Source organism: Echinops telfairi, unplaced genomic scaffold (genome assembly GCF_000313985.2).
Source record: "Echinops telfairi isolate 266 unplaced genomic scaffold, ASM31398v2 ScPeMD7_443;HRSCAF=831, whole genome shotgun sequence".
NCBI lineage: Eukaryota > Metazoa > Chordata > Mammalia > Afrosoricida > Tenrecidae > Echinops > Echinops telfairi.
The window spans coordinates 2,451,418-2,473,991 of record NW_022104341.1 but is presented as its reverse complement, the minus strand read 5'-3'; the positions used below and the strand labels follow the sequence as shown (position 1 = coordinate 2,473,991).

General features: G+C 39.9%; 1 protein-coding gene across 1 annotated transcript in view; it reads right to left on the bottom strand.

Annotated features, from left to right (window-relative positions):
- SLC16A1 (solute carrier family 16 member 1) overlaps positions 1-22,574 on the bottom strand; it is a 54,223-nt gene that overhangs the window by 4,455 nt on the left and 27,194 nt on the right. The window contains exons 2-4 of the mRNA XM_004699167.2: positions 12,757-13,017; positions 7,416-7,559; positions 211-1,077 (exon numbers count right to left, since the gene is read on the bottom strand). Coding sequence (XP_004699224.1) covers positions 211-1,077; positions 7,416-7,559; positions 12,757-12,973 — 1,228 coding nt within the window. The 5' untranslated portion in view covers positions 12,974-13,017. The remainder of the gene's footprint in view (positions 1-210; positions 1,078-7,415; positions 7,560-12,756; positions 13,018-22,574) is intronic.

Here is a 22,574-nt window from a genome sequence, read left to right as displayed (position 1 = left end):
TTCACCTGAGGGTTTAATTTAGTCCAGTTCGCTAAGCATTTATGTAGGTAAGCTGTGCCAAACATTGTGCCAGCACCGAGGGTACAGGACAGGAGAGAGACTTGTTCCCAGTCATCAAATAATTTACTACTGTCTGCTTTCTGGCACCTTTCCGATCTTGTACACTTGTTACACGAGCAGAGAACTATAGAGGCAGGGGACATACTGTACCTAAGAGTGGTGGTCCCAGGAGGACAGGGCAGCATTCCACAATGGTCACCAGTCCCACAGCACTGGAGAATCTCTGCGGTCCAATGAGGTCCATCAGTGTTTCAAACAAGACTGAGCTAAGCCAACCAAATGCAAATCCAAAGACGCCTGCATAGACACAGAAAGCTACGTAGTTGTTGGCTAGAGGTGCTAGCAAGTGGCACACTCCGTTTAAAACAATGGACGCGGCAAAGAAATACTGCACACGAGGTCTTATCCACTTTGTGTTGGCTAACAGTCCCATGGAAGGTCTGGCCACCATGTCAACGAAGGCCAGGATGGAGAGAAGGAAGGCAGACTTCTCACTAGAGAAATGCTTACTCTTGCCATAATTACTAAGAAAGACCAAAGGTGCAAACAGTCCAAAAAACATAAACATATTCCCGGAGAGGTACAGCAGAAAGCCCCTGTGGGTGAAAAGGGACAGGTCCAGGAATTGGTTAAAGGTTTGGAAGAATGACTGTTTTTCCTCTTTGGGGTTTCCGCCTATCAGATCTGTGTGTGCATCACTTGTACTTTTCTTTTCATCAGATTTTCCAGCTTCCTGAAGGGATACTTTATACCGATCTTTCCTATCGTTGGTCGGCGTGGGCCCTATTGGTCGCATCAGGGATCCGGCGACACAGCAGTTTAGTAGGAAGCCCCCAAGGATTAGGAAGCTTCCTCTCCAGCCAAAGATACCAAAGAAAGCCTGGTTGATAGGGGCCAGAGTAGAGAGGAACACAGGGCTGCCTGCCATGGCCAGTCCATTGGCCAGTGGTCGCTTCTTGTAGAAATACTTGCCAATCATGGTCAGAGCTGGATTTAAGTTGAAGGCAAGTCCAAGGCCTGGGGGCAAGGGGAAAGGAAAAAAAATCATATAAGGTTATAAACAGCAGAAATTTATTTGGAATTACTTAGAGAAAGAAACTAAAATATGAAATAAATAAAGGAAAAGGAGACAAAATACAGCAATTTGAAGTGTCAGCCCCATGACCACACTGGAGGGGTTCCCTGACTGTGCTTTGCCACCTCAGATATGTTGATTTCCTGGGGCCATTGCTTACTATGTATGTACAACAGGCACACAGCGTAGCCATGTGGGGCGAAAGGCATAATCCATGTAAAGCCCTTGACGGCAGTGCCCGGGTGCTGAGATATGGGAAGCACCCAGTAAATATTAGTTATCGGTTATTACTGTTTATACTACTTAACGGTGAGTTATCTGCCAAACCTAGTAAAGTCATCAGAAGAACTATTATAACCAGCAGAAGATCACTGAGCACACAGCTATAATTAGAGACAAAACAGGTTTACAACAGAAAAATGCAATTTATATGCCTAAAATTATGACACTTTCCTGAGGGCCCTGAGAATTAAAATAAAAATATACATTGATTTTTTTAAAAAATATATAATGAACTACAACCTTGTTAAGCTGTCAATACTTCCAAATGACTGTACTAACTTAATGTGAATCCAATATAAGCATTAGTGGAGTGCATTTTGAGACATGAGGTAGAAAAATAATCTAAAATATATTTAGAGAACAAATTAATATTGTGGGGTAAAGCATTACTTGACCCTAGAAACTACTGCTGGAGACAACCTCAAAACCTTTGGAATTTTCTAGTAACTGGAATGTCTTTGCTTTGGACCATACCTGACAGGCTATGTGAATGAAGTCAATGATGTTGGGTTGGGTGCTGGCCATGCAGAAAGATCCACCACATTTTATCAGTCTGAATTCAGGGGTGTGGGGGTAGAGTAGGAACTGGAGATTACATGAGCAATGGCTCCATCAGATAGGCCTACATAGTAAAATCCCAACAAAAGCTCTGGGGACACTGAAGCATGCTGAGCTTCTTGGCTAGTGACAGACACTGATGGAACCCTAAGGACATGGAAGGTCTATGTTGGGGACCCTCCCAACCTTCACCCTTATGTTTATCTTCTTTATGGTGGTCCTGGTTTTGTATCCTCTCAATGGTAGCAAAAAATAACAAAATAAAACTAATTTTAAGTATAGTGCTTTCAGTAAAAGGAAACAGAGGTAAGAACTAGGAGGCAAAGGACATTTATAGAAGTATAAATACAAGCATGTACATATGTAAATACATGTATATATAATGATAGGGAAATAGATCTATGCACATATATTTATAATATTAAGTATTAAGGTAGCAGATGGACATTGGGCCCCCTACTCAGGTACTCCCTCAACGCAAGAACGCTTTGTTCTGATAACCGGGCATTCTGTGATGCTCACCTTCCCGACACGATCACTGAAGACAAAAATGGGTATTTAGGCAAAGGTGGTGAAGAAAGCTGATGGTGCCCAGCTATCAAAAGATACAGCGTCTGGGGTCTAAAAGGCTTGAAGATAAGTAAGCGGCCATCTAGCTAAAAAGCAACAAAATCCACATGGAGAAGCACACCAGCCTGTGTGATAATGAGGTGTTGATGGGATTAGGTATCAGGCATCAAACACCCAGAACAAAAAATCCTATCAATGTGAAAGAGGAGGAGTGTGGAGTGGAGACCCAAAGCCTCACTGTAGATAATTGAACATCCCCTTACAGAAGGGTCACAAGGAAGAGACGAGCCAGTCAGGGTGCAGTATAGCACCAATGAAACATACAACTTTCCTCTCGTTCTTTAATGCTTCCCACCACCACCCTTACCATGATCCCAATTCAACCTTACACACCTGGCCAGACCAGAGGAGTACACTGATACAGATAAGAGCTGGAAACACAGGGAACCCAGGACCTATAAACCCCTCAGGACCAATCATGAGAGTAGCGATACCAGGAGGGTAATGGGAAGGTGGGGTGAAAGCGGGGGAACCAGTCACAATGATCAACATATAGCCCCCTCCCAGGGGGACAGACAACAGAAAAGTGGGTGAAGGGATACAGCAGTTGGTGTAAGACATGAAAAAAAAAAAAAAGAATTATCAAGGGTTCTCGAGGGAGGGAGGGTGGGGGGAAAATGAGGGCTCAAGTAGAAAGAAAATGTTTCGAAAATGATGATGGCAACAAATGTACAAATGTGCTTGACATAATGGATAGATGGATTGCGAAATGAGCTATATGAGCTCCCAATAAAATGATTTTTAAAAAAGGAATAAAAACAATCACCTATGTTAAAAAAATATATAGTGCTTTCCTCAGTTCTATGAAACATCCTAGCAAATTACTTAGTCTAAATCATCACAGGGGCTGCGGAGCTTCTCAGCTTCTCTGAGGATGTTGTAGTCGGTAGCTTAGAAATGGAGGTGTCCTGGAACCCCAGGACTTAGAACTGAGCGCTGAAGCCATTCCTGAGCCTATCTGGTAGTTGGGAGGACAGTGTCCTTTAGCCTGTGAACTATGAACGAGCTCTGGTGGTTAGGGAAGGAAGAAGTGCAGTTAATGACAGGGAAGAACATAATTGGGTTGACGACAGGAGGCATGGACATCCCCAGGAACATGTTTTGATGGTTCAGGGGGAGGAGTGGAGTCAGCCCTAACAGATACTTTAACAAATTTATGAAGGCTATCATCAGTGTGACCCTGTTTCAGGAAAAGGTCAACACTGATCAATGAAAGTGGCAAGTCCAGAAACAGATTCCAAATAGACACAAACAATGAATGTAAGACAAAGTAACACTTTAAACTGAGTGGAGAAAGAAGAGATTAATCACTAAGTAGTGTTCGGAAAAGTACACACTCCAGTAACTTTATAGACGCTGTCCCTGGCAATCATCTCTCCTTGCCCTCCGCTGTCTTGCCCTGTGTTGAACATGCAGCCACTCCGAGACTCAAACTGACAAATCAGAGCAAGTTCCTGGTTTCTGACCTGCTAACCGATTCATGGCTTCTATCCTCAAGTTTTATCTGGGATTACCGCCCTCCCTGATGTCCTGCCACACCTTCCTCACGTGTAATAAAAATTAATAAGCATGCTATTGACCTAGGGCCTATGTTCCCTAAACCAGTGCTTTCCAACATGGACGATATGCCCTCCCAAGGGGCTGCAAAAGCATTTGCTTTCACATTATCCTGGACTGTGTTTTTAATTGCACAATTGTACAAAGGTTTTTAATTGCCAGGGGGAGCTGAACAATTTTTTTTAATTGAAAAAAGTGCAGTAGATAAAATAAATTTGGGAATTTATGCACTAACTTTTCACATGTCATTTATTTTTCTATTTAAAGCCATCTCTTTACTTTTGATGACTACCAATGTATCACGCATTCATTCTAGGGTATGGTATACTATCTATCACTACTGGATATTTTCTTATTTATTCATTTATTTACATGGAAGGGAGTTGTTGCCTGAATTAGTTGCTCTAGTCCCACAGCACCTACAGCGGTGCCTGGCATATATATATTACATATAGTATACTAGATGAGCAGGTCAATAAAAGTAGGAACAAATAAATTTATATTTCTTCTGTTTTTATAACATTTTCTCACCCATTCAAAATTTAAATATCAAATGAAAAGCAAGTTAAAAGAAGAAGTGGGCAAATATATTCATAATCTTTGAGTGGAGAACAACTTATTACGATTAATATCCAAGTCTGAGGGCCTTGAAATCCTAAAAACTACTACATTTAATTAGGGAGAAAAAGTAGAAAAAGGTTCAACACACATTAACAGTTCCCCCTTTGCAAACATATCCTAATACCCATGTTCACAACGGGCTATCAACCAATAACTATTTATTAATTTAAAAAGTTAGAAACAAACTCAACAACCTAAATATCTAACAATTAGAGATTAAATAAAATTATGGTGTATACATACATCCCATGGAATAATATATAGATATGTAAGAGTACTACAAAGTTTGTGGGAAAATTCCATTATCTTCTGATCCCACTTTTCCATGAATTTTTTCAAAGCCTCTTCAAAATCATATCCTACTCTTCTTCCCAGTGAAGGGAGTTGTCCTATGGGTTCATTCTGAATAAGACGTGTTTAAGAATGCCCTTGTCATCAGACAATAGCTGCAGATAAATTCTCTCAGAAAGAACACTTGTCTTAGTCTCCCCTTAGGGTGCCTTATAAAAGGATACTTAAAATAGTGTTGCACAAACAACAGTTAACACAGAAGGTTGACCTTTCCATTCGTTTGTTCAGCAAGATTGCAGCTAGCAAGACAGATTTCATGGAACAAACAGTAACTGGGGATGAATTTTGGATTTATCAATATAATCCGGTGAGCAAAGTCCAATAAAAACCGTGACTCCTGAGGGGGATCAGCTGAGCCGGTTCAATTCAAGGGGTGGGTGGGTGGGTCAGTGCTCAAGGTGATAAACAGAAACAACAAACTCACTGCAGTCGAGTGGATGCTGACTCATAGCAACCCTACAGAACGGGTCAAACTGCTGGGGGTGGGTGGGAGGGGGTTGTTTCTGAGACTGTCACTCTTCTGCAAGAGCAGAAAGCTTCATCTTTCTTCTCACAAAAGGTTATAGTGGCTTTTCTTCCCCTTTCCCTTGAGAGGTCTTCCTGAAGAACACAGGATGATATAGGAGTTCACTAGGAAGACGTTTTAGGAAAATTGAAACCGGCATCATTGACAAAAAAGGTCAGTAAGGCTGTGTTACGGTTTTCTATCATGGCAGTGCGTGCCTGCAAATTCTTCGGCCCCTTTATTATTATTTCTTTTTTAAAAAGTCACTTAACACACTTATTTCCATACATCCATTATATCAAGTGGACATGTACAATTGTTAGCGTCAACAATTTCTAAACATTATCTTTCTTCTTGAGCCCTTTGATATCAGCTCCTCTCCCCCCCCACCCTGTTCCCCACCCCCTGGCACCCCTGTGGACCCTTGATATATTATGTATTTTTTTTATTATTTATACTTATCTTACACCGCCCATTCTATCCCTTCACCAACTATCCTGGTATTTGTCCCCTTCAAGGGGGATGTTATTCTGCTGTCATTGCTATCTGTTTCCCCTCCCTTTGTCCCCCTACTCTCCTGGAACTGTTACTCCCATTACTTAAATTCTGAGGGGGTTTGTCCTTGTTTCATATATTGAAAACTCTCGTCTGTGCCACAGTATGTACCCTCGCCTAGTGGGATTTGTGAGGTAGGACTGAGATCATAATAGCGGGGGGAGGAAGGATTAAAGAAATAGAGGAGTGCTGTGTTTCGTGCTAAACTAGATGCATTTTCTCCTCTGTGCTGCCCCTCTGTGTGGGAACGTCCAATTATCCACGGATGGGCTCTGGGTCTCCATCTTGATCCCTACCCCTCACCATCACCTCGATGAAGTTATTCATTTCTGAGCTTCTGAGGCCTGTTCCTGTCAACACCTGATGTGCTTCTTCAATGTGGGCCTTGTTGCTTCCCTGCTAGATGGCTGTCTTCGGCCCCTTTAGACTTCTTTTTGTTCCCCAAACTCAAAGAACATTGAGAATGAAGACAACTTGAGTCCCTCGAGCATGACCAAACTACCATTTTGATAAGATGCAAATCAAAGAATGAATATGTCGTCCTCAGGGGAAGGGCTAGAGAACTAGAAACACCTCCCACACAAGTATATACACCCAGATAGTGAACAGTAATTTCACCTTTTGAGATTTTTTATTTTACAAAGGTTTCTATGACTGCAACAATACTGTTTGACTTCCTTCATATTAGGTGAAAGAAATAGTTGCAAAACATGTAATTTGACCCTTTTGTTCTAAAAAAAGGTCATATGTTTATACATAGAAAAAAGGATGTATATACATGAAGACATTAATATAATTATTTATAGATTGTAAGGTTATGAGTAACCCTTATTCATTATACAGGTCAGTGGTTCGTTATAGCATTTGGCTGCATTAAAAAAGCTATCAAGTCTCCTCTACCTCTCAGGTACTGATCTAGGCCTTCCAACAGATGTGATTCCTGCTCTGTTTAAGGCTGTCTTCCCCTCCAATAGACGTCTACTTCCTCTTGGAGGACGAAGTTATAACTAATGACTGCCCGTGCGACCAGTTGCCAGGTACAGTCCATCAATTTATTTAAAGTGTTACTTTCCTATTGCTCTGTTCTATCTACAGTTTTTCAGTACGATGACAGTAACTTTTATATGAAAGTAAATTCACTAAAAATATCTGAATGCACATAAGTAAATACCAAGTAACAGCAGTAAATTAATGCTGGAAAATGAGCCAATAGCAACTCACCTCCAATGACTCCAATACACAAGTAGAGTTCCTGCACGGTGTTGCAGAAAGAAGCTGCAATCAAGCCACTGCCTGCCAAGCAGCCACCAGCCATCATGACGGGCCGACTGCCGTATCTGTTCACCAGAACACTGCTGATGGGGCCTAGGGGAGAACGAAAAGCGTAGTAGGATGTAGGAAAGGCACCTACCCCTCCTATCTACACAAAACATTTAATGACAATAAACCACAGATCCTCCAAAATGAAAGGACACAGCCGAGGGCAAGGGGAGGGTACATAGCTTTCTGTAATTATTTCAGTCACAGGCGTATGTGCAATCAAACATCGTTGTGGAGCTTCTACATCGAGCTAGATACACTGATGGAATTATACACAATATCTAGCCTGAAAAGTAGAAACCTGTCTGAAGGTTTCTAACACTCTATTAAGAGTGTGATGCAAAATTGTTAAGATTGTCACCCTGTCAGCAGCAGAAAACTTGTGAGAACCGGGTGAACAAGGCAGTCCTGTTAAGTGGTGGCTCTCACAGGTTTCCCTGGACAAAAGCCTTGAGTCCATCTAGAGTCTTTCTCTCACAAAATACAACAGGCTCACAGCATGTGGTAAAGGACGTTCATAGGCTTATTCTATCAGGATGTGACCAACAAGTAATTAGTGAGCTTGCTCTGCTTTAATTTCTGGGAAGACTTCTGGAATAAAGACAACAGAGAGGGGAAGAAAAAATAGACAACAGAGAGGATATGATATATGAACACAACTGAATAGGGTTCTGGGTTTATATTCGTACTTACATATTATTATAAACAAGGTTTGTAACAGATTGAAAAGACAAAATGAAAAAAACTGGATAAGTATTCATTCCAAACTTAGTTTTACAATTAAATTAAGCAATCTCTTTCATTATAAAAACAAAGCAAACTTATCCAAATTATGTGCATCTAGAGGGCTCTGGTGGCACAGTGGTTATATGTTAGGCTCCTCGCCACAGGGCAGCAATTCAAAGTCAGCAGCCAGTCCTTGGGAGAAAGATGAGGCTTTCTCCTCCAGTAAAGGAGTAGAAACCCACAGAAGCAGTTCCACTCTGTCCGATAGGATTGCTGAGAACGGACTCCATAGCAGTGACAACTGAAATGTCTCTGGTATGGAACTGAACGAATGCCGTTCAGAGTTAACTGGTCCTATGTCTATAATGTATGCCTATGCCTATGATACTGTATTTGGTGGTATTCATACAATGAAAAAAATGAAGAAAAAACTTTCGGGAGAAGATATGTCAGCAGCTCCTCAAAATAACTTCGGGTAGGAAATGGGGTATTATTAAAAAAACAAAACAAAACCGGTTAAATTTCCTCAGCAATAGGAATATACACATACAAAAAACATTTGGATTTTCTTGAAAGTGGGAAAAGAGCCAAATAAAAAGCTAATAGAAGGACTAGAAAAATTCTTTATGTATTTCAAGAATCAATTTTCTACATATAAATACGTAACTTGCTTATTCCAAATTTGGACTATGTCCTAATTATAACATAGTCTGATTCAAAGTAAACAGTATTTTAAAAGCTATAATTCTTTTTCCCTCTTCTCCCAAGTCCATACTTTCTTTTTTTTAAAAATCATTTTATTAGGGGCTCATACGACTCTTATCACAATCCATACACGCATCAATTGCATAAAGCACATTTGTACATTCATTGCCCTCATCATTCTCAAAACATTTGCTCTCTACTTAAGCAAAAACTGTAATTCTTAAGTAAACTAAAAATATTTACTGATTTAAAATGGAGATTAATTCATTTTCATTTATTTGTACTTTTCAAATATTTCAGTCTCCACTTTATGGGTATGGACACACACACACACACACACACACACACACACACACACACACACCATTCAAAAAGCTTGTGGAATTCCATTATCTTTGCATTCCATCCCCCCCCAACCAGCAAACTTCCTGAAGCCCATGCGTACATGCTAAATGTGTCTATATAAATATGCAATAAGCATGTAAAGGAATGAAAGCTTTTGGTTATCCTAGTCTCTCAGAGGGCCAAGCCTCACCAAGGGCGAGGTCCAGAACTGGCTACCAGGAGGTACTGAGCCTTAACCAAGAATGTGCAAAAGCAGCTGTCCTGCCACCTCCTAATTCACTGCCTGAGATTATGTCTCAGCTGATGTGAAAATCTGAATTTACAGCTTATGTAAGATGAATGTAGAAAGTCATAAAATAGAGCCATATAAATTAGTAATGTGCAGGTCTGGTACAATAAGAATTACAAAGATCAAAATACTGCCATACCATAGGCTGCTGTAAAGTTAGCTGTATTTGAAACAGTAAGCCAAGGGTATTACAATTACAACATTGTGCAAATGAAAAAATGCAAACTTGCACAACTGTGTAAAAAAACAATAATGCAAATTCTAACTAACCGTGAGTAAGTAGCTAGGTTCCCCTCCTCCTGGTCAGAAGAACAACCAAACCATCGCTGCTGCGTTGACTTTGCCTCATGGCCACCCATGTGTGTCCAGCCAGGACTCTACTTTCAGGGCTTTCTTCACTGAGTATAATGTTGGGCTGCCGGCTTTTCATAAATGGCCTTAATCATGTGGAAGGACTTTCAATTTATTCCTATCTTGTAGAGTTTATCAAGAAAGAGTGATGGCTTTTATCAAATGCCTTTTCTGCAGTGATTGTCATGGCTCTTTTCCTTTGTCCGATTGATGTGGTGTTTTACATTGTCTAGTTTAATTGGATTTTCTATGGCTGATTTTTGGAAAGTGGATTGCCAGACCTTTCTTCTACACCTTCAAGTGGACTCAAATTTCCCATCTTTGGGTTCTCAGTCAAGCACATTAACCATTTGTACTATCTAAGGGCTTTTTCCCTCAGGTGACCCCACAGGAGAGGATACTTAGAGTCTAGCAAGCATTAGCATCTATTTCTGACCTGAATTTTTTTTTTTAATCAAGAAAAAGCAAAACTAAATCAATTACAACCCAAAACATATTATAGTTTTCAGGATATGGCTCAAGCACACAAGTAAAGAAATAGAGCTCTAAAAGTGGTGATAATTCTTAAAGGACTAACCACTGGGAAGGCAATCAAAACAAAATAACCCAGCTGGTAAAAAAACCAGCCACAAGGCCCAAAATAGGCAATTTGTCTTTTAAAGTTATTTCAGAAAGGATGACCCCAATTAGCTATCATTAAAAATAGAAATAGGTCCAATTTATAGGTCTATTATAATAAGTTCAGAGAAATGTGTTAGTTTTCTCCCTAAGGGGTGAGGACAAAGAAGGCACCGTTTCACCAAAGGAGAGTGTCATGTGCAATCAGCACAACTGACATCCCTTAGGAAATTCAAGTGGCTCTCAAAGTCCCTGATCTCAACATGTCAACTTCCGATTTGTAGTCGGCTGAAAGAACTACAGAGAGCAGCTGGGCAAGTACCGCTGGGTAATATTCATACCAAATTTTTCTCATCGTAACGGTCACAGAATTATTAGAAATCCTGGTAGATTAGAGTTGAAACCTCCAAAGTCCCTCCCCCTTAGGATTTTTCTGAAATTTACTAAAAATAAACACTAGAATTTAGCATGTAGGGTTTGTTTAAAACAGCAGTTGTCAACCTGGGGCTTGCGAACCGAACCCTTTGGGGGTCGAACGATTCCTAACAATAGCAAAATTACAGCGATGAAGTAGCAACGAAAATAATTTTATGGTTGGGGGCTTTCCACAACACGAGGAATTGTATTAAAGGGTCACAGCATTAAGAAGGTTGAGAACCACTGGTTAAAAAAAGTATTTAACAAACAAAACAAGCATATGTTAAAACTTTAAACAGCACAAAAAGATGTTGTGTGCCATCAAGTTGGTCCTGATTCATAGGGGACTCTATCTATGTACAACAGATCAAACCACTGCCCGGTCCTCTGACATCTGCACAAGTTCGATGTACAAACTGACAGAGAAATGGTGGACAAAAATATACCTGTGGGGAAAAGGTCTGTTTCTCACTTCAAGGCAACCAGCTAATCGGTTTCTTCTGTGCAATTAAATCATGGGCTTTATTTAAGTTGTGGCTTCACTCACTTATTCGTGTTGCTTGCGCTTATATAATAAGCTTCTTGATGGATCAGTGTTCTCTACAACTCACCATGCTTAACTATAGCGGAAAGTGCTTACAGGGCTTGGTAGATGCTGGCTGAATCGGTCACAAGTTCAGTGGCCTAAGGCTAAGTTATTATAATTGGAATGTGGTATTCTCTTAAAGAGCTCCATGTGAGAATATTCTGAGGCATGAAATTTCCACCCGAACCAAGATTTAACAGATGTGAAAGCGTGATTAAATAAGCTACAAGATACACCATCAATTCCAGTAAATAAATACCTTGGTTCTTGAATCCTTGTTAACTAAGGGACTATTTATTATCTTTTAAGTATCATGGTAAGCAAGTTAAATTGTGATCTGATGTTCCATGGTAAAACAGATTTTAAATGAAGTAAACAGCTTACTCTCTGTTTTCTTCACAATATGTCCCCCACCCACAAAAAATCCAGATGGGTGGGGAGAGGAAGAGAGACAAGATTTAATATTTTAGGGTGTAGCTAAAAGGGATTGGGACGTTTATAATCACAAGTGACAAAGGTGAGATTTTACTCAGTAGTCCAGTATTCTAACACCAGGAAACTTTTAACTATGTTTTTGGGTTGTTATCTGATTTACTTTAATTCATCCAACATCATTTGGAAAACAACTCTATTTATGTTAACAGCTCCGAGACTAGCAAAGCATTGAGAAGAAAAAACAATTGTGCACATAATTAAAAGTAAATTTTTTTTTTGCTCAATACTGCAATTGAATCAAATTGTAAGGGTTCCTCACAATTTCTTATTTGTTTCAGAATATCATAGAGGAACAAACAGAGCAAAAGTGGCCATTGGGAAGAGCTGCCAAGGGAATGAAACATGTAATTCTGAATCTGACACAAAGCTTCCAGAAATCACATTTTAAAACACCTCACTGGTTCAGACACTTCAAAAAAAAAAAAAAGAAGCGTTACCTACTACAGAGCCTTGTCTGCTGAATAAAGAAGCCCTAGTGGCTTTGTTGGACAAATGGTATACTGGGTAAATGTTGGACTGCTAACAGGTTACGATTCACACCTACCAGCAGCTCCTCCGGAGAAAGATAAGGCTGTCTGTTCCCATGGAGATTCAGACCCCTCAATAAATGGGTCTGACAGGGCCACTAAGCATCAGAAACCCTTCAAAGGCAGTGGGTGGGTAGGGGGGCTTAATGGCAGTTAAAAGAGCAGGCTTTAGTGGCTACTTACCTCCAGCATACATAACGGCCAACATGATGGAGGATATCCAAGATACTTCACTGGTGGTGGCATTGAATATGCCTTCAATTTCCTTGAAAAATACAGTGATGGATTTGGGAAATGCATAAGAGAAGCCAATGGAGATGAAAGCTCCAACCACCACTGCCCACCCCCAGCCTCCATCTGGGGGTGTGTATCCAACTGGACCGCCGATCGCTGGTGGCATTATAGGTGGAGATGAATTTCACAATGTTGTTCAAATCCAAATATCTGAAGGATATAAAATTGAAACAATATATGTCAATAATAGTATCTCAAGATTTCTTACACCTAGTTTTTAAGTAACTGGATGCTGTTCAATGTTACTTGTCTAACATAGATATTATTTTCTGAGAACATTAACAGAAAGTCTTACAGTCCTGATATTACTCATATATTTTTAGCAGCTTAAAGGAAAAAAGCTCCTTACCACCTTGAAAGCATTAAAAAAATAAACACTTTTCAATACATGTAACCCTTGTACAGTATAGGTATTGAAATATACCCCTTGGCTTTATCAGTATCATAATTCTTCTAATTACTATAAAAACTACTAACTTGACTTACATGCTTACAGAATTCACTTAACACAAACCCTACAATTATTCCATATTTTAAATACAGCCTCAAGAAATTTCCCCTTTCCCCAAATGTATTCTTGAACATGTACTTTCTTTCGACTTTTTCTTATCATGAGCTGATTTCTAAGTGTTAAGAAGTAAGTATCTTACTAGATGTGTATCAATTTGGAAAACAGAGGGCCATATTAAACAAAGAAAGACTCTCATTCACTGGGCTGAAAATTCACTTCAGAAAATCTTCCTTTTACTTAACTGCCTCAATTTGAGGTATTTCTCTCCCCCTCTCCATTGTATGACAAGAAAGACAAGTTCCTAAATACTAGCTTAGTCAGTACAAAGAAACCCATAAATGGAACTCTTGATTTCAAGAGTAGCTTTAGGAAACTTGAAGTCACCTAGCTCTAGTGAATGACATGGTCAGAAAATGCAACCTGTTCGTTTATAAGAAGTGGAGTGAGCGAACATTTCGTGGTAGGACTGTCTGTGTCTCTCCTTTAAGTTATTTAAAACAACCTTGATCCTGGATTTCAAGGCATTCTCCGACATGATGCAGCATGTCCACTTCAGTCTACCTCCACTCAGACGGCCTTAAGGCAAGTCTTAATGCAGATCAGAGGGCAATCTCACACACTTGGTGTCCATGCTCCATAGTGTAGTACAAATTCTAGCTTCCGAGCAGCCAGTCTCAACTTCTAAACACTGTTTCTTCCTCTACTTCCTGTTCTAACCTGAATGCTTGAAATGTGACTTAGAACAGCTGACCTTGTATGAGTAGGAAGAAAAGTCCCTAAGAGACAATTTCTCTAAAAAATGTAAAAAGGGATAAAGAATAACAACCAATGCTCTTAAATGAAACAATTCAATCAAAGGATACCAGAGTACACCACCATCATTCCCAAGGTGTTTACTAAAGGCTTATTAGGTGCCAATCCCTTTGCAGGTACCACAAAGTAAGCAGTATATAAAACATTTTTATAATCCTCATCCCTCATTTAATCCAGAGGATCTAAAATAAAAGCAATTTAAGTTTAAAATTTAAAGGTTCTAATATAAAGGTAAAGACAGGTAGTAATATTAGGCATTTGTCTTTTGTGATTTTTAAATGAGAAGGCACCTAATGTTCCATCATTTTGAATTGGTATTTATTGTTGGCTTTTGGTCGATAACTCATGTTTCTTTTGGTTATGATGTAATGAGAACCAGGAAACACCATTGAGAAATCCTGGATCTTGGAGGCCCAACTCTTTATCTTGAAGGTTCAGTTAAAAAATGACTCAATGATAATAATTTCCAAAAAAAAAGTATAGTGACTGACCAAGGAAAAAATAATCACACACTAGGATGTAGCTTCTACTCTTCTGTCAAGCTTGCCATACTGTAGTGGCTCATTTATTGCTATAATGCTGGAAAAGTTATGGCATCAATATTTCACCCATGGTCACGAACGGTAGACTGGTTCCAGTGTCATCTTCAGATTAAGCACAGACAAGAAAGAATAAGTGTTCTGAAACTGAGAGATTGACCACTGGTAACCTTAAAAATAGCAGGAAAACCTGGTCTGAGAGAATGCCAGAAGATGAGACCCTCAAGTTGGAAGGTATTCAAAATACGATTGGGGAAGAGATACATCCTCAAAGTAGCTTTGGGGGGCTTGATAGGGTATGGCCCAAACTGAAACAAAATAAAACATGGCTGCAAACAGCCATTAATAATCAGAATGTAGACCGTACAAAGTGCGAATCTAGGAAAATTGGCCATTGTAAAAAATGAAATGGAATGCATAAAGACCAATATCTTAGGCATTAGTGAACTAAAATAGATTGGTATTGGCCATTCTGAATCATATAATCATACAGTTTACTATGTTGGGAACAACAAATTCCAGAGAAATGGTGTCACATTCATCGTCAAAAAGCACATTTGACAATCTATCTTGAAATATAATGCTGTCTGTGATAGGATAATATCTATACACTTAAAGGGAAGACTATTTAATAAAACTAGAATTCAAATGTACAGACCAATCACTAAAGCTAGTAATAAAAAAATTCTACCCACTTTTCCTGTAAAATTGATCAAGCATGTAAAGATGCGTTTGTAATGACTAATGATTGGCATATAATAATTGGAAATAAATATGAAGAGCCAGTAGGTGGAAAGCATGGCCCTCATTATAAAAAAAAGAAGATGGAGCTAACATGACAGAATTTTGCAAGACTAAACTTCTCCATTGCAAACACCCTTTTCAACAACATAAATGGCAACTATAAATGTGGACTCCAAAGATGCAAAACACAAGAATCACATCTGTGGAACAAGATGACAGAGAAGCTCAATATTATCAGCCAAACATGGCAAGGGGCCAAAGGTGGAACAGACCATTAACTGTGCAAATGTAAGTGCAGGTTGCAGCTGAAGAAAAGTAAAACAAGCCTACTAGAGTCAAAATACAACCCCGAGTGTCCTACTTGAATTTAGACATCATCTCAAGAATAGTGAGCACTAATAACCAAAGTCCAATGAGTTGTGGGATAATATTAAGAACACTATACACAAAAAAGCAAATGGTCATTAAACAAACAAACAAGCAAACAAACAAACAGAAAACAGACCAAAATTACATCAGAAGATTCTAAAAATTGCTGCAGATCAGCGGTTCTCAATCTGTGGGTCTCAACCCCTTTGGGGGGGTGTGTCGAACGACCCTTTCACCCTGATTCATAACAGTAGCAAAATTACAGTTATGAAGTAGCAATGAAAATAATTTTATGGTTGGGGGGGTGTTCACTACAACATGAGGAACTGTATTAAAGAGTTGCAACATTAGGAAGGTTGAGAACCACTGCAGATTGCAGAATAATTAAATCAAATGGAAGAAATAAAGAACTTAAGAGAAATTTTTAAAGGCAGCTCAGGAAGACCTAAAGCAAAACATTATCATAAAATATGCAAAGACCTGGGGTTGGAAAACCAAAAGTGAAGAGCATGCTCCACTTACCTAAGTTGAAAGAACTGAAGAAAAACATTTGAGCCTCAAGTGGCAATACTGAAGGATTCCATGGACAAAAATTGAATGATGCAGGAAGCATCAAAACAAGATGGAATGGGGAAAACAAGATGGAATGGGGAAAAAACAAGATGGAATGAACATAATCACTATACCAAGAAAAGAACTCAACCATTTCAAGAGGTAGACTATGATCAAGAACAAATGGTATTGAAGGAAGAAGTTCAAACTCCAATGAAGGCATTAGTGAAAATTAAGGCTCCCGGAATTCATGAAGTAGTAATCAAAATGTTTCAACAAGTTGATGCGGTACTGGAAGCATTCAATCACCAATGCCAAGAAATTTGGAAGACAGCTACATGGTGAACCAACAGGAAGAGATCTATATTTGTGCCCATTCCAAAGAAAGGTGAACCAACAGAATGTGTAAATTACCAAACTATATCATTATTACTATGTTAGTAAATTTTTTAATGGAGCAGCGAACTGCTAGAAATTTAAGTAATTTTCAGAAGAAGATGTGGAACAAGGGATACCATTACTGATGTCATATGGATTTTTACTGAAAGAGAACACCAGAAAGATGTTTACTTGCATTTCTTTGTGCAAAGACATTCGACTGTGTGGAACAGAAAAATCTATGCATAACATTTCAAAGAATGAGAATTCCAAACACAACTGTGCTCATGTGAGATCTTTGTTTGGCCAAGGCAGTCAGTCGTACACACAAACACTGGGGTACCACTTGATTCAAAACCAAGAAAGGTGTTGTATCTTTTTACCCTATTATATACCAAGCAAATAAGCAGAGTAGAACTTGACTTCAAGACCGGAGAAGGCTCATTAACAACCTGCAATGTTTGCTAAAAGTAAAGAACTTTTACCACTTACTAATGAAGATCACAGAATATAAACTTCAGTATGGACTGCAACTCAAGGTAAAGAAAAACCTTTACAAGTGATCCAGTAGATAAATGATCAATGCAGAAATGATTGAAGTTGTCGAGGGTTTCATTTCACTTGCAGCCACAATGAATACCCAAATCAGCAGCAGTCAGGAAATCAAGTGATGAACCGCAGCTCTCTAGCAAATGACCTCTTCTTTAGAGTGCTGGGGAAGGAAGATGTCATTTTGAGGACAACCGTACAGCTGCCCCAAACCATGACACTCAATCATCTCACATATATGAGAGAGCTGGACAATAAATGAAGAAGACTACAAGAAATCATGCATTTAAGTTAGTGTTGGTGAGTATTAAAAAAAGTATCATGGACTCACTCCTTAGAACAGTGGTTCTCCGATCACAATGATCTACATATAAGCCCCTCCTTGGGGAACGGACAACAGAAAAGTGGATGAAGGGAGTTGGACAGTGAAAGACATGACAAAATAATAATAATTTATAAATTATCAAGGGTTTGGGAGGGAGAGGAAAAAATGAGGAGCTGATATCAAGGGCTCAAGTAGAAAGAAAATGTTTTGAGAATGATGATGGCAACAAATGTACAAATGTGCTTGACACGATGGATTGTGATAAGAGTTGACTGAGTTCTCAATAAAATGATTAAAAAAAAAAATAGCGGTTTCAACCTGTGGGTCGAACGACCCTTTTACAGGGGTTGTCCGATTCATAACAGTAGCAAAATTACAGTTGTGCAAAATTACACTTATGAAGTAGCAATGAAAATAATTTTATGGTTGGTGGGGAGGGGTCACCACCACACGAGGAAGTGTATATTAAAGGGTCACGGCATTAGGAAGGTTGAAAACCACTGCCTTAGAAGAACAAACAAATGTGTTTTGGAGGAAGTATAGCTTGAATGCTCCTTAGGAGCAAAGTGTTAAGATTTTATCTCACATACTTTGGATAAGTAACAATTGGAGGGTGCAGGACTGGACAGTGTTTTGTTTCTTTGTACTCAGGGTTGCTGTGAATCAAAACTAACTTTGTCACATCGACGACAGCATACCATATTTGTTGTTAGGTGGCGGCGGCGCTAGTCCACTCCCAGCAACTCGATGCACAACCAGAGGAAACAAACACTGCTTGGTCCTGCACGATCCTCACACTTTTCTTATGCTTGTGCCTACTGTTACTTTACAGCCACTGTGTCAATCCATCTGGTCCAGGGTTTCCTCTTTTCCGTTGCCCCTCTACTTACCAAGTGTGATGACCTTTTCCAGGGACTAGTCTCTCACGATAACCTGCCCAAAGTAGGTGATAAAGTCTCGCCATCCTTGCTTCTGAGAACCATTCAGGCTGTACTACCAAGAGAAATTTGTTTGTTCTTTTGGCAGTCCAGTACCTTCAATATTCTTCACCAGCACCATAATTCAAGTGCATCCATTCTTCTTTGGCCTTCCTTATTCAATGTCCAACTTGCACATGCATATGAAACATACTTGTAGTCCTCAAAGTAACAAGTCTTGGGCAGGAGATTCACCCAAAGCAACGTGTCGTTTTTTCTCCTTCCTGACTTCTGCTTCCAAGAGAATTGATTGTGGATCCAAGCAAGATGAAATCCTTGAAACTTCAACCTTTTTGCCATTTATCATGTTACCTATTGGTCCAGTTGTGATGACTCTGGTCTTCTTTACATTGAGTCATAATCTACATTGAAGGCTGTAATCCTTGATGTTCATCAGCAAGTGCTTCAAGTCCTCTTCACTTCCAACAAGGAAGATTGTGTGTCATCTACCTATCACAGGTTGTTAACAAATCTTCCTCCAATCCTGATTCTTCATTCGTATTCATTTAGTCCAGTCATTAAACATACAGACTGATGGTGAGAGGATACAACCCTGACATATGCCTTTCCTGATTTTAAACCACGCAGTATTCCATTTTTCTGTTAGTCTCGCTGCCTCTCGATCCATGTAAAGGTTCCACATAAGCATCATGAAGTGTTCTGGAATTCCCATTCTTCTCAAGCCTATCCATAGTTTGTTGTGATCCACACAACTGAATTTCTTTGCACAGTCAATAAAACACCAGTATACATCTTTCAGGTATTCTCTGCCTGACATCAGCAATATCCTCTGTCCCACGTCCTCTTCGGAATTCGGCCTGAACCTCTGGCAATATCCCTATCAATGTACTGCTGTCATCGTTGAATGATTTTCAGCAAACTCTTACTTGCCTGTGATATCATTCTGTAATCTGAACATCTGTTGGGTCTCCTGCCTTTGGAATGGTACAGCTATGAATCTCTTCTCCGTAGTTAGCTTGGCATAGATGATAACGAGTGCCTCTAGTGCTTCCTTCACTTTTTGAACTATTTCAATTGGTATTCTGTCAAGTCCATACTCAATAAGCTTTATTACAACTAAAAAGGATACACAAAGAGACAAAGGTGTGGCCTGGGAGCTTCCATGCCAAGAGGATACATTATCCTATTGAGAGCAGGCATTCCCGCTTATCAACTGGGAAACTCCTTATCTGTCTTCTATGGCCTTTATTGGCCTTATCCCTTAAAAAAAACACACCACAAACTCACTGCCACTGAGTCATAGGTACCCCCTCCTGGGTTTCCAAGACTGTTTTATGGGAACAGAAAGCTCAGTCTTTTTGCCTTGGCGCTGCTGGTGGTTTCAAACTGCCAACCACTAGGATTGTAGCCCAACATATGGCCGCCATACCACCAGGAATCCTTGATCTTACCACGAGGCCCTGATAAATTACCTCCTAGGTTCTCAGACTTGGCTGATGATTGGAAACAGCTGGGCTTCTGGTGAAACTGCAGATCCCTGGACGCTATTTCCACCTAATGAATCAGAATCTCTAAGGGGAGGAGTTTAGAAATCTGTAGTCTCAGGTCCCCAGGTGATTCCAATGAACCCAGTGACGCCAAGTTCGGGAATCTAAGAATTATAACATGCCTGCAGGCTTAGCATCCTGCCCCAGCATTAGCCTTAATATGGCTTTAAACAATTGAGACTAAAGGCCAATTTCTGCAAGGTGATTCCACAAATTTCAGATACAAACCACCAATGATTTCGCTAAAAGAAGCAGATAAAATAAATACCATATATACTTGAGTAAAAGCCAACCCAAATATCAGCTGAGGCACCTAATTTTACCACAAAAAATGCATTAAAAATGTGCTGAAAGCATTCCATGATGCTCATCTTCCCGACAAATACAAAGCGGGTGCATAAGCAAATATGGTGCCCGGGTATCAAAAGATTCAGTGTCTGGGGTTTTAACAGCTTGAAGATAAACAAGCGTTCATCTAGCTGAGAAGCAACAAAGCCCCACATGGAAGAAGCACACCAACCTGTAGATCATGAGGCGTAGAAGGGATCAGGTACCAGGCATCAAAGGACAAAAAAATCTTATTGTGAATGAGTGGGAGTGTGGACCCAAAGTCCATCTGTGGACAATTGGACATTCCCTTACAGAAGAGTTGTGGGAAGGAGATGAGCAAGTCAGGGTGCAGGGTAGCAACAATGAAACGTAAATACAACTTTCCTCTAGTTCTTTAATTCTTCCCCCCACTATCATGACCCCAATTCTACCTTTACAATCTGGCTAGACCAGAGGATGTACACAGGTACAGATATGAACTGGAAACAGGGAATCCAGGTCAGATGAACCCCTTAGGACCAGTGGTGAGAGTGGCGATACCGAGAGGGTGGAGGGAGGGTGGTGGTGGGGGAATGGATACAGGGATCTGCATGTGGCCCCTCTCTTGGAGAGGGAGAGCAGGGGCTGGGGTGGGGGGAGGCGTTGGACAGTATGGGACGTGACAGAATAATAATTTATGGATTGTTGGGGGTTCGTGAAGGAGGGAGGGTGTGGAAGGAGTGGGGTCTGATACCAGGGGCTCAGGTGGAGGGCAAATGTTTTGAGAATGATGGTAGCAACAAACGCACAAATGTGTTTGACACAGTGGATGTATGTGTGGATTGTGATGGGAGTTGAGAGCCCCCAATAAAATGATTAAATAATAATAATAAAATAAAACAAAACAAAAAACACAAATGGATTTTACCACCCCCACCCCCCAAAATGCGCTGAAAAACTCGGGTTATACACAAGTATATATGGTAGAATTATTTGTATTAAAGAACTGGAACTTTGGTTAAATAAAAACTGTACGTATCTAAATAGAAGAAAAAAGCATCTAACAGGATCTAACACCCACTGGATGGTCCAACCCTTAGCTTGTTCTCTATGTTTATACTACTCTGGAAAATAATATCACAAACCCAAATAATATTCTTTGCTGGAACTTTTTTTTAAAATAAATTTTGCTTTTCAAAAACTGACTGCTATTACTTTGGAGACAGAGTGTGGCACCCCACCCGACTTGACTGGAAAACACTCTTGAAGGCCGACAAACAGACCCTGAACTACTTATAGACTTTTCCATTTTTGTCAGTGGCTTTCTTTTTGTTATTGTTATTTTGTTTTTTGCTGTTGTTATTGTTTTGTTGGTTTTGACTTCCTTTGTTGTTTTATTTGGCTTTGCCTGGTTTTTGCACTTAGTAATGTATCTGCATGTCTATCTAGGTAAGATAGGCGGGATAAATAATTCAGAGATGAAGAGAAAGGGACCAATGGTTCTGGGGGGGTTACAGGAAAAGGGTAAGTGAGAGAAAGGAAAGGGGGGGGGCAACCAACCCAGGGACAAGGGAACAAGAAGTGAACTAAAATCAATGGAAAGAAGGGCATAGGATGCCTAGTGGGGCTTAATCAGGGGCAATGTAGCAGCAAGAAATTACTAAACCCAAATGAAGGCCGAACATGATGGTGGGACCAAAGGAAAGTAAAAAGGAAATAGAGGAAGGAACCAGGAGGCAAAGGACATTTATAGGGGCCTAAATACAGGCATGTACATGTGTGTATACGCACACACACACACACACACACACACACACATATATAATGAGGGGGAAATAACTATGTACTCATATCTATATGTTAAGTATTAAGGTTGCAGATGGACATTGGGCCTCTACTCAAGTATTCCCTCAACACAAAAACACTTTGTTCCAACAATCTGGCATTCTGTGATGCTCATCTTCCTAACACGATGGCTGAAGACAAAATGGGTGCATAAGCAAAAGTGGTGAAGAAAGCTGATGGTGCCCGGCTATCAAAAGATATAGCGCCTGGGGTCTTAAAGGCTTGAAAATAAACAAGTGGCCACCTAGCTGAGAAGCAACAAAGCCCACATGGAAGAAGCCCACTAGC